General features: G+C 41.9%; 1 protein-coding gene across 1 annotated transcript; it reads right to left on the bottom strand.

Annotated features, from left to right (window-relative positions):
* Positions 1-6,846: 6,846 nt before the first annotated feature.
* Positions 6,847-7,941, bottom strand: LOC124294680. The gene is made up of 2 exons (XM_046741115.1): positions 7,446-7,941; positions 6,847-7,360 (listed from the first exon to the last, which is right to left on the bottom strand). The coding sequence occupies exons 1-2, from the start codon at positions 7,939-7,941 to the stop codon at positions 6,972-6,974; spliced, it is 885 nt and encodes a 294-aa protein (XP_046597071.1). The 3' UTR covers positions 6,847-6,971.
* Between the last annotated feature and the right edge of the window lie 5,673 nt (positions 7,942-13,614).

The following is a 13,614-nucleotide window of genomic DNA, read 5'->3' as shown; positions in this document are numbered from 1 at the left end:
TTTGAAAATCGCGAAAATTTTCGCCAAAAATACAAAGGGGTTGTTAACCTTCCTTTTTTTTTGACCGAAAAATTTTTCGTCTCAGAATCCATTTGTATGACCCTTTCCCGACCAATTGGACCCCCAGGAACTCAGAAAACACGGCAAAAAGAGCGTGGGACCAACAGGAAAGTAATTACGTAGGAAAAAGCAGCTGCTGAAAAATGGCGAAAACTCAGGTTCTCGTTTTTTGGCTGTAACTTTTGATCTGTTGATCGCAGCCTATTGGAACTGCGCACAATCGATTTCTCTCGCAAAATTACGTCGGAATAGTGCCAGAAAGAATTAATTCCAGCAGTTTTGAAAATCGCGAAAATTTTCGCTAAAAATACAAAGGGGTTAACCTTCCTTTTTTTTTGAGCGAAAAATTTTCTGTCTCAGAATCCATTTGTATGACCCTTTCCCGACCAATTGGACCCCCAGGAACTCAGAAAACACGGCGAAAAGAGCGTGGGACCAACAGGAAAGTAATTACGAAGGAAAAAGCAGCTGCTGAAAAATGGCGAAAACTCAGGTTTTCGTTTTTTGGCTGTAACTTTTGATCTGTTGATCGCAGCCTATTGGAACTGCGCCCAATCGATTTCTCTCGCAAAATTACGTCGGAATAGTGCCAGAAAGAATTAATTCCAGCACTTTTGAAATTCGCGAAAATTTTCGCCAAAAATACAAAGGGGTTAACCTTCCTTTTTTTTTGACCGAAAAATCTTTCGTCTCAGAATCCATTTGTATGACCCTTTCCCGACCAATCGAACCCCCAGGAACTCAGAAAACACGGCGATAAGAGCGTGGGACCAACAGGAAAGTAATGACGGAGGAAAAAGCAGCTGCTGAAAAATGGCGAAAACTCAGGTTCTCGTTTTTTGGCTGTAACTTTTGATCTGTTGATCGCAGCCTATTGGAACTGCGCCCAATCGATTTCTCTCGCAAAATTACGTCGGAATAGTGCCAGAAAGAATTTATTCCAGCACTTTTGAAAATCGCGAAAATTTTCGCCAAAAATACAAAGGGGTTAACCTTCCTTTTTTTTTGACCGAAAAATTTTTCGTCTCAGAATCCATTTGTATGACCCTTTCCCGACCAATTGGACCCCCAGGAACTCAGAAAACACGGCGATAAGAGCGTGGGACCAACAGGAAAGTAATGACGGAGGAAAAAGCAGCTGCTGAAAAATGGCGAAAACTCAGGTTCTCGTTTTTTGGCTGTAACTTTTGATCTGTTGATCGCAGCCTATTGGAACTGCGCCCAATCGATTTCTCTCGCAAAATTACGTCGGAATAGTGCCAGAAAGAATTTATTCCAGCACTTTTGAAAATCGCGAAAATTTTCGCCAAAAATACAAAGGGGTTAACCTTCCTTTTTTTTTGACCGAAAAATTTTTCGTCTCAGAATCCATTTGTATGACCCTTTCCCGACCAATCGAACCCCCAGGAACTCAGAAAACACGGCGAAAAGAGCGTGGGACCAACAGGAAAGTAATAACGAAGGAAAAAGCAGCAGCTGAAAAATGGCGAAAACTCAGGTTCTCGTTTTTTGGCTGTAACTTTTGATCTGTTGATCGCAGCCTATTGGAACTGCGCCCAATCGATTTCTCTCGCAAAATTACGTCGAAATAGTGCCAGAAAGAATTTATTGCAGCACTTTTGAAAATCGCGAAAATTTTCGCCAAAAATACAAAGGGGTTAACCTTCCTTTTTTTTTGAGCGAAAAATTTTCTGTCTCAGAATCCATTTGTATGACCCTTTCCCGACCAATTGGACCCCCAGGAACTCAAAAAACACGGCGAAAAGAGCGTGGGACCAACAGGAAAGTAATTACGAAGGAAAAAGCAGCTGCTGAAAAATGGCGAAAACTCAGGTTTTCGTTTTTTGGCTGTAACTTTTGATCTGTTGATCGCAGCCTATTGGAACTGCGCCCAATCGATTTCTCTCGCAAAATTACGTCGGAATAGTGCCAGAAAGAATTTATTGCAGCACTTTTGAAAATCGCGAAAATTTTCGCCAAAAATACAAAGGGGTTAACCTTCCTTTTTTTTGGACCGAAAAATTTTTCGTCTCAGAATCCATTTGTATGACCCTTTCCCGACCAATCGAACCCCCAGGAACTCAGAAAACACGGCGATAAGAGCGTGGGACCAACAGGAAAGTAATGACGGAGGAAAAAGCAGCTGCTGAAAAATGGCGAAAACTCAGGTTCTCGTTTTTTGGCTGTAACTTTTGATCTGTTGATCGCAGCCTATTGGAACTGCGCCCAATCGATTTCTCTCGCAAAATTACGTCGGAATAGTGCCAGAAAGAATTTATTCCAGCACTTTTGAAAATCGCGAAAATTTTCGCCAAAAATACAAAGGGGTTAACCTTCCTTTTTTTTTGACCGAAAAATTTTTCGTCTCAGAATCCATTTGTATGACCCTTTCCCGACCAATTGGACCCCCAGGAACTCAGAAAACACGGCGATAAGAGCGTGGGACCAACAGGAAAGTAATGACGGAGGAAAAAGCAGCTGCTGAAAAATGGCGAAAACTCAGGTTCTCGTTTTTTGGCTGTAACTTTTGATCTGTTGATCGCAGCCTATTGGAACTGCGCCCAATCGATTTCTCTCGCAAAATTACGTCGGAATAGTGCCAGAAAGAATTTATTCCAGCACTTTTGAAAATCGCGAAAATTTTCGCCAAAAATACAAAGGGGTTAACCTTCCTTTTTTTTTGACCGAAAAATTTTTCGTCTCAGAATCCATTTGTATGACCCTTTCCCGACCAATTGGACCCCCAGGAACTCAGATAACACGGCGAAAAGAGCGTGGGACCAACAGGAAAGTAATAACGAAGGAAAAAGCAGCAGCTGAAAAATGGCGAAAACTCAGGTTCTCGTTTTTTGGCTGTAACTTTTGATCTGTTGATCGCAGCCTATTGGAACTGCGCCCAATCGATTTCTCTCGCAAAATTACGTCGGAATAGTGCCAGAAAGAATTTATTGCAGCACTTTTGAAAATCGCGAAAATTTTCGCCAAAAATACAAAGAGGTTAACCTTCCTTTTTTTTTGACCGAAAAATTTTTCGTCTCAGAATCCATTTGTATGACCCTTTCCCGACCAATTGGACCCCCAGGAACTCAGAAAACACGGCAAAATGAGCGTTGGACCAACAGGAAAGTAATTACGTAGGAAAAAGCAGCTGCTGAAAAATGGCGAAAACTCAGGTTCTCGTTTTTTGGCTGTAACTTTTGATCTGTTGATCGCAGCCTATTGGAACTGCGCCCAATCGATTTCTCTCGCAAAATTACGTCGGAATGGTGCCAGAAAGAATTTGTTCCAGCACTTTTGAAAATCGCGAAAATTTTCGCCAAAAATACAAAGGGGTTGTTAACCTTCCTTTTTTTTTGACCGAAAAATTTTTCGTCTCAGAATCCATTTGTATGACCCTTTCCCGACCAATTGGACCCCCAGGAACTCAGAAAACACGGCGATAAGAGCGTGGGACCAACAGGAAAGTAATGACGGAGGAAAAAGCAGCTGCTGAAAAATGGCGAAAACTCAGGTTCTCGTTTTTTGGCTGTAACTTTTGATCTGTTGATCGCAGCCTATTGGAACTGCGCCCAATCGATTTCTCTCGCAAAATTACGACGGAATAGTGCCAGAAAGAATTTATTCCAGCACTTTTGAAAATCGCGAAAATTTTCGCCAAAAATACAAAGGGGTTAACCTTCCTTTTTTTTTGACCGAAAAATTTTTCGTCTCAGAATCCATTTGTATGACCCTTTCCCGACCAATTGGACCCCCAGGAACTCAGAAAACACGGCAAAAAGAGCGTGGGACCAACAGGAAAGTAATTACGTAGGAAAAAGCAGCTGCTGAAAAATGGCGAAAACTCAGGTTCTCGTTTTTTGGCTGTCACTTTTGATCTGTTGATCGCAGCCTATTGGAACTGCGCCCAATCGATTTCTCTCGCAAAATTACGTCGGAATAGTGCCTGAAAGAATTTATTCCAGCACTTTTCAAAATCGCGAAAACTTTCACCAAAAATGCAAAGGGGTCAGCCTCATCTATCTTTTGTGCACAAAACTCTTCGTCTCAGATGCGGCTCGTACGTCACCTGTTAAGCTAATCGGACCCCTAGAAACTCAGGAAATGCAACAAAACGGCCGTTGGACTTCCAGGACAGAAATGACGAATGAAATTTCCTGTTCTCTGGCTCAGTTAATAATCTGGTCCGAACAATTGGGATTAAAACAGAATCGTAGATAGTCTCCACACTATCATGGAAGTATACCAGACTCTCACATCCCACTCGAGGCTCCGAAAAATTTGAACGTATTCCAACAAGTGACTAGGAACTTTACGCCACAGTTCAGGTGGAACAGTTAAGTCAAATGTCTTGCGATAATATTCTGAGATGCATGTGATAATACAACCCTGCAGCCCCATGTAATGGATTCTCAAATATTCATGTTCTTGACTGAGGGGGCCAAGTTTTCAGAAGATTTCATGTCCTTTACGCCATGCGATTCTGGCTTGTGCTTGGAATCCTCGTCTGCCTGTTGATGTCAAACCTCTCGTGGTCGAATACTACTTGCACTATTGACTCCAAGTTTATGGTACTGGGGGCCGAAGTGGAGGCTGATGAGAAACACGATCAATTATGCTTCAGAAATATGAAAAGTGAGTTCGAATCGTGTGGTCTACATGAGGTCTACTAACACTCACTTGGTATTATCTTAAAACACAAGTCGATTTCGTTCAAGGAAGAGCTGTGACAGAGGAGGAAATATCGTACATTGCCAGCACTTTGCAGCCCAGTGAGTGCTTCAGTTTGCTCTACTTGCTGCACCACGGTTACAACAGAAGACGTAGAAGAGAAGTTTCGGCTGAGGTACTCCCAACGTGAACAACTATTAGGATTTCTTTATGTATCAGCTTTTAACCTAGCATACTGCATATTTGATTACAAAAAAAGGTTCTCCTCATTAGAAAGAATCAAACATTCATGAAAGGTCTGCCCAAATAACACCCTGTGAAACAATGCTGCTCAATTACTGGCGAGATCCTAGTTCCAGGGGTCAAAGAGATTGCTCCCAAGTATCGCGGACTCTTCGAAAAGTGAAAAGACAAGACCTAGCAAGATGGCTGTGCTATAGGCGGCCTGCGTACTTCTTCAGAACCGGTGAATTAAATGGAACAAACGATGCCACTCCCTTATCTTCGGAGATGCAGATGATGTAAGTTAACTGCGGAAGCTACTCGGCGAGAAACGTGGTATTTCTAAAATCGTAATATCGCAGAACTTGTGCTTTGCACGTTGCATATACTTAAGCGTTACAACTTAATTAAAGTAGAATCCAAGAACAACCCTTCACTTTCGCAGACCGATCTACTCCAGTCATCCAAAGACTGACCACTCTGCAGTGGCTTCAGATCGTGAAACGGTGAACCGAGCTTTGATTGATTCTACCTTGGACTCGATGATGTGGATTTATATCGCCCTGGCGGTTTGCTCAACGGCAGCCGCGCTGCTCTGCGTTAACTGGGTGTTCAGAAGATTTCGAAAACCTTCTCAATATATGTAAGAGACGCTTATTATTCGCTTAATATAATCTATAAGCTCCAACGATTTATGGTGAATATTATCTAACTTCTCTGTATCTTTCAAAATTACCATGTTTATTCATACGGAATCTTATGTTGGTATTCAGAAATTTCGTAATTGTTCTTTAATGCAAAATAACGACTGTGTTCTATACTCACAGAGCACTAGCTGACAAAGATATACGAAGTTTGCCGCATGCCTGCAGCAGCTGTGACGATAAGCGATCACCTGCATCCAGTGGCAAGAAGAGGTATCAAGTACCCCAAACACGATGCGCGTGTTCGGGAAACGAATAACACGAATATATAATAATGTTTAAAAATTGATACATAACGAATATTCGTAAAGTTCTTGCTTGGAGTGCAACCTTCCGCATCAAGACAAAGAATCAAGGGCAGAATAATTTGTATCGAGATTAAATAGAATGCAATAAATATTCGATTTTTATAATATTCTTCAGCTCCCATCTACAGCAATAATGAATAATCTTGTGTGATTTCATTTGGGCGCTGTTGAATCCGGATGTTATTGAAGGTATTTTTAAGCGAGACAAGAACGCTCAAAAATTATAAATACCCTTAGCGTAGTGATTTGTAAAAATTTATAAGATCGGTAGCGTTCTTTGATAAATACGTGGCAAGATCGAATCTCCCCATCTCTTGTAAAATTTTCTCTATTCGCTCATGAGCTTTCTCGTCTTTCAGAGCCATTTTATTCCACTTGTCGAGTTTAAGGAGACAATGAATGTCTGGTTTAAATGAAAAAGTTTTATCAGTGGAGCTCTGCTCTTGAGCTTTACAATTTGCTTGTAGGCTGTTCGACAAGGCATTCGTCAAGTATGCGCATTCTTCTGGATAGAGTCTTTTGGAGAGATACTGGAGTTCGCTCTGGGTCAGATAGCCTTCATCGGTGACTTGAGGATCCTTGCATATGAGGATGAAAATGTAAAACGCTTGGTGTGAAAAATTAAACAATATCGCGCTATGCCAAAAAATACCGAGGTGATTTACTCGTAAATAGATTTTACGTCCGCTACTTACCGTTGCAATAACAATCGTCAAAAGGTAAAACTGTACAAGTTTCATTACATTGAAAAGAAGGTACATATATTTATAAAAAAGTTGAAATTGCATCGATAAACCGCTGTTACCAACTGCATTTCCTCTTATACGTACGTTTGACAATCGAGCATAATTCGTAACTCCATTCACGTTCATCGAACGCGTATCTGTGGTTTTTTCGTCCGAAAACGAAATTCCTAGCTATGCAATTTTACAGCTGCTAATAGCGCGGATCAAACTCAGAGCATTGGCCTGACGTCATCCAAGAAACATCTCTGCAGCTTTATCACTAATTAAAAATCGCATGAAAATTTTTTCTTTGATTCCTTGGATCGACGTTTCTTCCGTTTTTCTTTCCTATTGATATTGCAGATTTCCAACTCAGAAGACGAGGCTGAGACTTGAACTCTTCTGGCTCTTTTAGCCCTTCGCGAACCCGACCTTCGAGATGATGATTCAATATTTTTCTCTTTCTCTGCAGACTCGCGTTGCCTCCCGGACATCGTCGATGACTTATTGTTAGACGCCATCGACGTACGGTATACCATCACAGTATTGTCATCTCGTTGTATAGTTGTCGGTATCCTTTCGCGTTTAGTTACACCTGATTGTTTTTCCTCCTTCTCCACTCGTTTCTCGCATTTGGTTTGTCTGTCGACGTGTCTTTCGGGTCTACTTTCCACTTTTCATCACGAAACAAAAAATCGAGTGCGAGGCATAAACACAGAAGAACAAGAAATAACGATTTTCAAAAATAATGTACTCACCATTCAGTTTCCCAGGACTATTGCAATTACAGCACTGACAAATTCCGCCTTCTTGATCAAGCAGCGTAAGTATTTTATCCTGGAAGTGTTTCATGTCAAAAGTGCAGCCCTTCCTTGTTTGGCGTTTCTGTCGTGGTCGAATTATCTCTTGCATAGCTTTGAGGCAGCCTTTGGTACCCTTGGTTTCTTCCTTCGACTTGCTCTTGGCTTTCTTCCTTTTCTTCTTGGTTCCAATTTCAGACTTGCAAGTCTCTGGTTCCAACCGATGACACCTGCACGGAATCGGCCAAGTTTCTGTTTGCACTTCTACAGACTCCTCGACAAAAAGCTTGCAATTTTCAATCGAGGTTCCACCCGTGCATGTCTCATTGCCTAACGCGGTATCTGAAAAACTTTTCCGACTATCGGTACCCACAGAATTAACACAACTACGTCCCTCAATGTTGATTTCCGATATTGGGCAGGTGTTGATCGACTGAGTTTCAGCATCGTTCATATCTTCTAAATAACCGACGCATTGCAGCCCTTTTTCGCGAGTGTCAAAGCAGCTCCCCGAGCAGAATTCGCTGGAAAATGAAATCGAATCAAGCCACTTACAAACGTACAGATCATCATGTATTTTTTCACTGACTGATATAATCGTTCACCTCCATTGAGCAGCACATAGGCAATTTATCAATGGCTTTCGAAGAAGGAATAGCATAATTCCGCAAGCAATGATGATTAGAGCACTCAAAATTATGACAAAAATCATGGCATGTTTTGACGTTGTCTGTTTCCAATTCTTTGGTGAATTTGTGTAGGCTGTAGCTTGTTGTCCACTGCTTGTAGTATCTTCAATAGCACTGTAAAATATGGCGTCCACATGCTTTTCTTACAATTTCTCTATACTGTAGTAATATTCAAACCAGTCCATTTTTACCCTGCGATCATCGGAAGACGGATGTTGATGTACTGATTCGTGCTTCTGGGCGTCTTCGTTCGCTGTATTTTGCGAGTCCACCTTTTCTTTCCATCATGCGTATGGTGCAGAGTATGGTCTGTATCTTCTTTAGCCATAACCATCCTCGAGATTCTCTGTTTCACCATATTCTGGAATGTATTTGCTTTCGCACTGGATACTAACGCGTTCCAATCTCTGCGCACGTGATTCGCCAGGTCAATTCTGCCCAAGGCATTCAGATGCAAAATCATGACGACGCGACCTGGGGGTTCAGCCTTGTCTGAAAAATGATCGAGTTGAATAAAGTCGCGGGAAGTTGGCGGGATTTTATTATTCTTCGCCTTGACTCTCACCTGGGAACTGATGGTTCCATGCCGTAAGTTCGTCCAGACATCCGTGGTCCGATATCCAGGCGTTCACAGGTGTCTCTCGAGTAATCCTGTGCCCCTCATCTTTGGGAATTGACAAGTACAGTGACTCCAATAGTCGCATGCATTCCATGGGTTTTAGTTTACGCGAAATTAGCATTAACTCGTCATGGGTGAAGTTTGCCACGTTTTCAACCATTCGTGTGCTCTGAAGTTAAGGTATGAAACAACGTGCGTTTTACATTATGTCTACAGTAAAAGGTTAGGTATAGTCTCGAAAAAGATTATGCAAACAACATTGCAAACATGACTGTATACCAGCCGGTAATTAACCAGCGTGCTTACCCTCAAAATGATGATAATAACATAAAAATTACATACAAATTTCATGGTAAAAGTATCCTTAAAAAACCTAACGACCACATCACGAAACTGCAGTCAATACATTGTGACAAAGGACTGGCGTACGCCCAGGTTGGTTAAATATTCGTCACGTGATTAGTGTTTTCAACTATCGTAATTTACAGGTGCAGATGGTTATCCAGACTAATTTTCTCATGTAATAAAAAAAATTTTACCACTTCTTCCAAAGCACAGTGGGGGGAAAAACTTCGTTACTCTACATCGTTTGATTCAATTTCCACCTTTCGTTAAATGATGATCAAATTTTACATCGGTAGTATCAATAGTGTGATCTGATCTAAGATCCCCGATGTCATTTGAGCACAAAAGTACGTCATGTTCAGATACCAGCTGTCCAAAAGTTTTTCCGGCAACATCACACCGTTACTCCTTCTCGTTTATTTTCTTCTGCTTCAGGCAAGTCAGTCAAGTTTTTGAAACGCCAATTGTGTTGTATAAATAATTATGTAAATAATAAATTTTCATTACAGGCCATCGTAGCTGACGTAGAAACAACGGCTTTGCAGCACATCGCAAAGCGATTGCTTCCAAATGAGTGCCAGAGCATAGTCAATCACGGTTTTGAAAGTAAGAGCCACGCAAGAACTCACAATCAGTGTCATTTAATGTTAGAAAAAAACCTGTTAGTTATAATTGATGATAGAATTTCGATTTGGATTTTACATGGTCATAATTTATAGAGTCACCTTACCATTTGTCATCTAACGAAATTGATTGCTTTCGAATGCTCGTTAACTGGGCGTCGAATATTCGTATTAATCGAAGAGACGCCGAATTATTGCTGGGAAATAAACTTCGTAAAATCGGTAGAAATGATTTGGCATCCTGGCTCCTAGCTTCGGCTTATAATAGAGAGAAGAGCGCCACTGAACAAACCTTGGAATCCGAGTGAGATATCGAAAATTATACAGCAAAATCACTACGTCAATGATTTATCCCTTCATCACGCTCTCCAGGCCTTGGGACAGTAAGATGATGAATATTGGGAACTCGAAGTTCTCGTCCGAGTTCTCGGCATTACCGGATATAAACAATTTGATATTTGGGCCACGTCAGAACAAATCACTGCGTGGATCGTCTCCAACTGGCTTTTACCAGCGGTCAATCGTCAGTATTCCCGAAGGGCGAAAGCTGAACGGAATTGAGGATCTGGACGTATTCCAGGACCGTTCGCTAGTGATGGGAGAGCCAGAGTCTGAAAATACGGCGAATTCAGGACTGAAAATTCCCCCAGCGAAAGTCGAGGAGGGTAATAAGGACGCTTCGGTGAACGGTACGGTTGATAAGGGAAACGACGGATCGAATTCGACGACAAAATCCGACGAGAAAAAGCACGGAAAATCAAAGCTCTCGAAGCTGTTCCCTCACTTGACCGACGATAAGACAGCGACTTGTTTGAGGGTCTCGCTGAGTACAGCTCTGCTGGTTCTTGGTACAATAATGGTGCTCACATGCTGTTGCGCTCTTCTTCTGCGGAACAGACTTGTGGCTTGCTTTGAGAGACTGAGGAAAAAAAAGCCAAAAATCATGTAAGTGTTCCAGGGTAACCTGCATTTCTCGGGGCTGAGATCAATGTGCTTTTCAGTAAGCGTACGTCGATCGACGAGGAGCAAGGCTTTATGGGACCGAGAACCGTGAGTAGAGTTCCAAAGAGGAACAGCATCGGCAGGAGAGGCGGTGGTTCCGTTGACGTGACCAACGTCGGCACTCAGGACGCCAACGTTCCACCCAATGATTCCAACGAGTCCAAAGAGTTGGACGAAAAGTCAACGGGGTGTTGCACCTGTTGTGCAAGAAAGAAGAAAAAGAACAGAAAGAAACGAAAAAAATGATCTCGAAGTAGAAATATCTAGGGTCAAAATAATTGTAGCTAGGATGTCGCATCGGTCGAACGACGATCGTCGGAGCTGAACATTTTTTTTCTTAATTGCACATACAACGATAAAACGGTTCCGTACCTGAATCAAGGATTGGAACATTATTTTTTTTCCCTTGGTATGAATTTTATTTCTACTCCCAGAAAAAACGTCGCTGCAAATAAAACAGCGCAGGTTCTTTTTCATACTTGTATACTTATAAATAATTTCACATACCTTACGTAGTATCGATGTTGTATTTATTCGCATCGAAATATTCCGTCTTTCCTAATCACTTTACAGTATGAAATTATTCACAATTCGTCTCGTTTATATCACGCACAATTGATCCTGTGACCGCGTGAAACGAGGAATCGATTAACAATAGAATTTGATAGTATAATAGTGGCATCAAGATGTCAACCACTTGACGCAGGTCGAGGTTGACGAAGATCCGTTGACCATGCCGAAACTTAACCGATGGCTGATGACGTCAATGATCGCGGACCTGAAAGAACTCGTTGCGGTATCAAACGAGATGTGCTCCTGGATTGGTAAGGTCGAACACTTGTCATGGAGGTATCCAACCAGGTTCGCTAGGAATGTCAACGCCATCGCAGTTGTGCAACAACACAACGGCTCGGCTGGTGAGATGTACATTCTGCTCCTAGAACTGGCTTATGACAGGTTTGAACAATTGTACGATTAGAGATACGTGGTGAAGTGTTAAAATACCCGTTTAACAATATCTCGACCTTTGACCCGCCAGGATGCATTTCGTCTTGCGGCTCGTGGTGGAGTTCATGAACGGTCACTCGTTTATCGGTGATTTCTTCAATGAAACAGCCAAGGCGAAGAAGACTCCCCGAAAAATGAGCCTTGCAAACGTGGTTCGGATTTTATGGTGCGGATTGAAGTCGATACCGGAAACTTGGACGCGAAATACGGTGAAGAGATGATCCCAAGTGTTGAAAAAAAAATATGTTAATCCCGAAATTTAATTTCCACTCGCGGTTGATCAGACGAAAGTCAAGCAGCTGGATCAGGGATCCGTGTTCTCCGATCGGGTATCTTGTGGATGCCAAGCATCCGGTTCACTTACTTCCTGCGAGAGCTGCCGTTACGCCGGAAAGGCAATCGCAGATCTGAGTAACAGCATGAGCGCAGCTTTGCGCGGCAGTAACTTGTCGTCAGAAGTTCTTAGGGTGCGGTAAGATTGGAAATTGCTTCCTCGTGGAAGGTGCATCGTTTTTATATACAGGGCGTGTAATTCGCAGTGAAGACATCCGCGCAGACATCTTTGAAAAAACGCAATGGGCTGTCATGACTAAATTGATTCGAGCGATAGAAGCGGATATCAAGAGTTTGCTCAGTGCCGTATCTAACATCGAGGCCGAGAAAATGGAGCACGAAAAAACTGCTCGAAACTTAAACGAGGAACTGGAAAAACAACGTGCCGAAAAAAGCTCCCTTGAATTAAAAATTGCGGAGACGATTGACCGGATGAGAATCGGTAACTCCAATGCACCTTAGATACTTGAACGAAACGCGTGGTCAATATACGAATTCAATATTGTTCAGTTGAAGGTCAGTTAGAGAGAGTGCAGAACCGTCATGCCGAATCGGTTCAAGAGAATAAAACCCTGGTCGAGTCTCTCTCCGAGGCAGAAAAGAATTCATCGAATTCAGGCAAATATACCGCGAGTTTTGTTATAATTATACGCCTACACGTAATAAGCCATAATTCGAAATTTTTGTTTTATAAGTGTTTTTTAAATGACGATAAGCAGAAGCCTTTCTCGAGATCGTTCTCCGGCAGATCGCAGAAATTGGGGAAAGCAAATTGGCGTGGGAAAATACCGTTAAACAATTACGCGAAGATTTAAGAGCTACGCGTGATGCAAGCTCAAGCGAGAACGAAAGTCTGCAGAAAAGTTTGGATCAGCTTCGAGAGGAGAAGATTTCGGTGATTTGACAGATGTTGAAATCGTATTATTCGATTAACGCGACTGTTTCCCTTTTTGTAAGATGGAAGAGCAGCACCGCGAAGAGTTGAAGAACTTGAAACGAGAGCATTCAGAAATCGTGGAAAAATTCCAACAAGATGCTAAAGGCAAGCTGCACTTCGGCTCAACGAATATTGATCGAAGGAAGCGAGAAACTGCCGCAGTTGAAATAACGGAGGAAAAAACTAGCGCAGATTTTTCGACTGCCAAAAGTGACCCGGAAATCGACATGAGGCAACAGTTGACAACGAATCGAGAATTAATCGATAAATTAATACGACAAAACGAACGTTTGTCAAGGACTCTGAATTTAATCGAGGAACATCGTAGAAATTCGGGAGAGATGAAACCGTAAAATTTTTTTAAGCATCGTTAACTTAAAATGAATATTTTTTATGTCGATAATATATCACGTCAAAGTGAAAATGTATGTAGATCGTATAGACAGATTGAAAATTTGTCAATCATTGTTCTTCATACGAATACAGGCCTCAAAATTTTCCTTCCAATTTTTTTACCGTTAGGAAAAAGTAACGGATTTGCATATTTTCCGTAAATTCAATGGAAGGAAAG

Source organism: Neodiprion lecontei, chromosome 5 (genome assembly GCF_021901455.1).
Source record: "Neodiprion lecontei isolate iyNeoLeco1 chromosome 5, iyNeoLeco1.1, whole genome shotgun sequence".
NCBI classification, from domain to species: domain Eukaryota; kingdom Metazoa; phylum Arthropoda; class Insecta; order Hymenoptera; family Diprionidae; genus Neodiprion; species Neodiprion lecontei.
This window is presented reverse-complemented; position numbering and strand designations above follow the sequence as displayed.